Source organism: Papilio polytes, unplaced genomic scaffold (assembly GCF_000836215.1).
Source record: "Papilio polytes unplaced genomic scaffold, Ppol_1.0 DF820677.1, whole genome shotgun sequence".
NCBI lineage: Eukaryota > Metazoa > Arthropoda > Insecta > Lepidoptera > Papilionidae > Papilio > Papilio polytes.
The window spans coordinates 1-2,245 of record NW_013528527.1 but is presented as its reverse complement, the minus strand read 5'-3'; the positions used below and the strand labels follow the sequence as shown (position 1 = coordinate 2,245).

The 2,245-nt window shown below is 35.8% G+C and overlaps 1 protein-coding gene across 1 annotated transcript; it reads left to right on the top strand.

Annotated features, from left to right (window-relative positions):
* Positions 1 to 5: 5 nt before the first annotated feature.
* On the top strand, positions 6 to 1,997 carry LOC106110386 (the record flags this gene model as incomplete). Its single annotated transcript, XM_013292213.1, has 3 exons — positions 6 to 238; positions 878 to 1,051; positions 1,629 to 1,997. Coding segments are annotated over 3 exons (687 nt in total), but the record flags the coding sequence as incomplete, so codon positions are not given.
* Between the last annotated feature and the right edge of the window lie 248 nt (positions 1,998 to 2,245).

Sequence of the window (2,245 nt, the reverse complement as noted above, 5' to 3'; positions counted from 1 at the left end):
ATTTGACATACGATCAAATATACAACAGCACCAACTATGCGCAAATACCAGAATACAGCATACAGTCATCTCATAGTCATAGTAATAGAAATATTGATAGAGAGCAAACCAAAGTTAAGGATCTAGATTATAATGGAAGAGAAGGCAATAATATAAAAAGCAGTCAATTACTGGTAGGGTTTTCACACGACCCTTACAGATATTCTATACCAGAGGGTGATTATATTAAAGGTGTTAGGTAAGTAACTTTACATATTCTTAGTTCTCTTATGGCCGGTTTCCCAGCTACATTTAACCATACATTAGTGTTTTTGGTTCGATACCTTCATGGTATGCGTTTCTGAACTACGTAACTTGAGTTTTACTTGTCAATGAATAACTAATGAATTACTATGGAACGATAAAATTAATGGAAACTTCAGAAACCTATCATTATTTGGACTTATATCTATACACTGATTATAAGCAAAATTTATACTAATATTTGCTTATACTCAGTTTATTGCTAAATTTAACTTTATACCGCGTTTATTTCTAAGGCTGCAAGGCTAAAACAGTAGAAGTCTTCTAGACAGCGTGTACTACTAGCTCGAAAATGCTGGATATACGAGTAGTTATATCTTAAAAATAGAGACAGAAATAATTACCAGTAACAGAAATTTAAAAAAATATAACAAAGAACCTTCTCGATTAAAATAACAAGTATCCAATACGACTTACGGACCTTCATGAAGCGAACCTACAATATCCTCAAAGGCCGGCAACGCGTCTGTAGTTTCTTTAGTGTTGCGGATGTCCATGGGCGTAGCTGACCACCTCGGTGTTCTTGCCGCTCGTTTGCTCCCTTTTTATAAAAAATGCTTATCTATTTTTGCAGGAATATAGACCCAAATGCGTTTACAAATAAAAATGAAAATCGCGGTAAACGAGGTGTACTGCACTTGTATAATATGATATTCTGCGCGACGGGCTGCGAGCCGCTTGCCTACAAGGGTTACGGTTGCTATTGCGGTTTCCTCGGCTCTGGTCGACCTACTGATGGGATTGATAAGTATGTTGATAAACGACGACGCATCACAAACACACAAGCACTAACGTATTTCAATACTTACCAAATCTATATTTATACTAATATTATAAAGAGGAAAGATTTGTAGTTTTGTATGTTAATAACTCAAAAACTACTTGGCTAATTTAAATCATTGCTTCAAAATTAAAAAGTTACCGCTATCGGTAAGTAACGTAGGCTATACTTTTTATTACATTTAATTTTACGCGGGCGAAGTCGCGAGCGACAGCTATCGTACTTCTTACTAATATAAGATATAAATGTGACAGTTTAGATGGATGGATGGGTGGATGTTTATTAGAGCTTGTAGCCTAAACTACTGAACGGAACCCGATGAAATTTGACATAGATATAGTCTGGAAGAACACATAGGCTGTTAGCTTTGTTTTTTTTTTCTAATTCCACGCGAACTAAGTCGCATACGACAGCTGTACAAAATAAAAACAAAAAACTGTTACAAACGTTTTAATACCTTACTACATAATATTTCTCATAATAAACTTGCTCTATGTTTCTCAACGATTCTGAGTACAAATTTAAAATGCTTATTATTCCTCAGTTGCTGTCGACTCCACGATGAATGTTACGAGAACATCTACTGTCCGTTCTACACGGTGTACTTCCAACCTTATTACTGGAAGTGTTACCACAACCAGCCGCTCTGTGCGCTAGAAAACTATCAGACACGGCATAACGTTATTAACGGCTGTGCTGCAAGACTCTGCGAATGTGACAGGAAGTTTGCGATGTGCGTCAAAAGGTATTCCTGTCCGAGAGGACGCGCGCTTTGTCACTCTTCGCCATTACGATTATTGCAAAATTTACTCATGTTCCGATAGAGCCATATTTAATGTTACCACTAATTTTTATTTTAATTTGTGAATAATGTAACATTAGTGTAAATAAAAGTTATTGCTAATACATTTTAGTTGCTTTTTTATTTTTATACTTAAACTTTTTAAGCAAGATCACAGATAATAAAGGAACGAAATGTTTTAGAATTAAGATTGAGATTACGCTTGCTATCCTGGGTTTGACAAAGATGCAAAACTAGTAAGTGAAATAAAAAGTTTCATTGCATTTTCATTATTGACAACTATTCAACAGTGGTTGTGCCCGCGTTAACATCTTAGCACCCCCGGTGTAATACCACGACCACACAGAAGACAGGCGTGA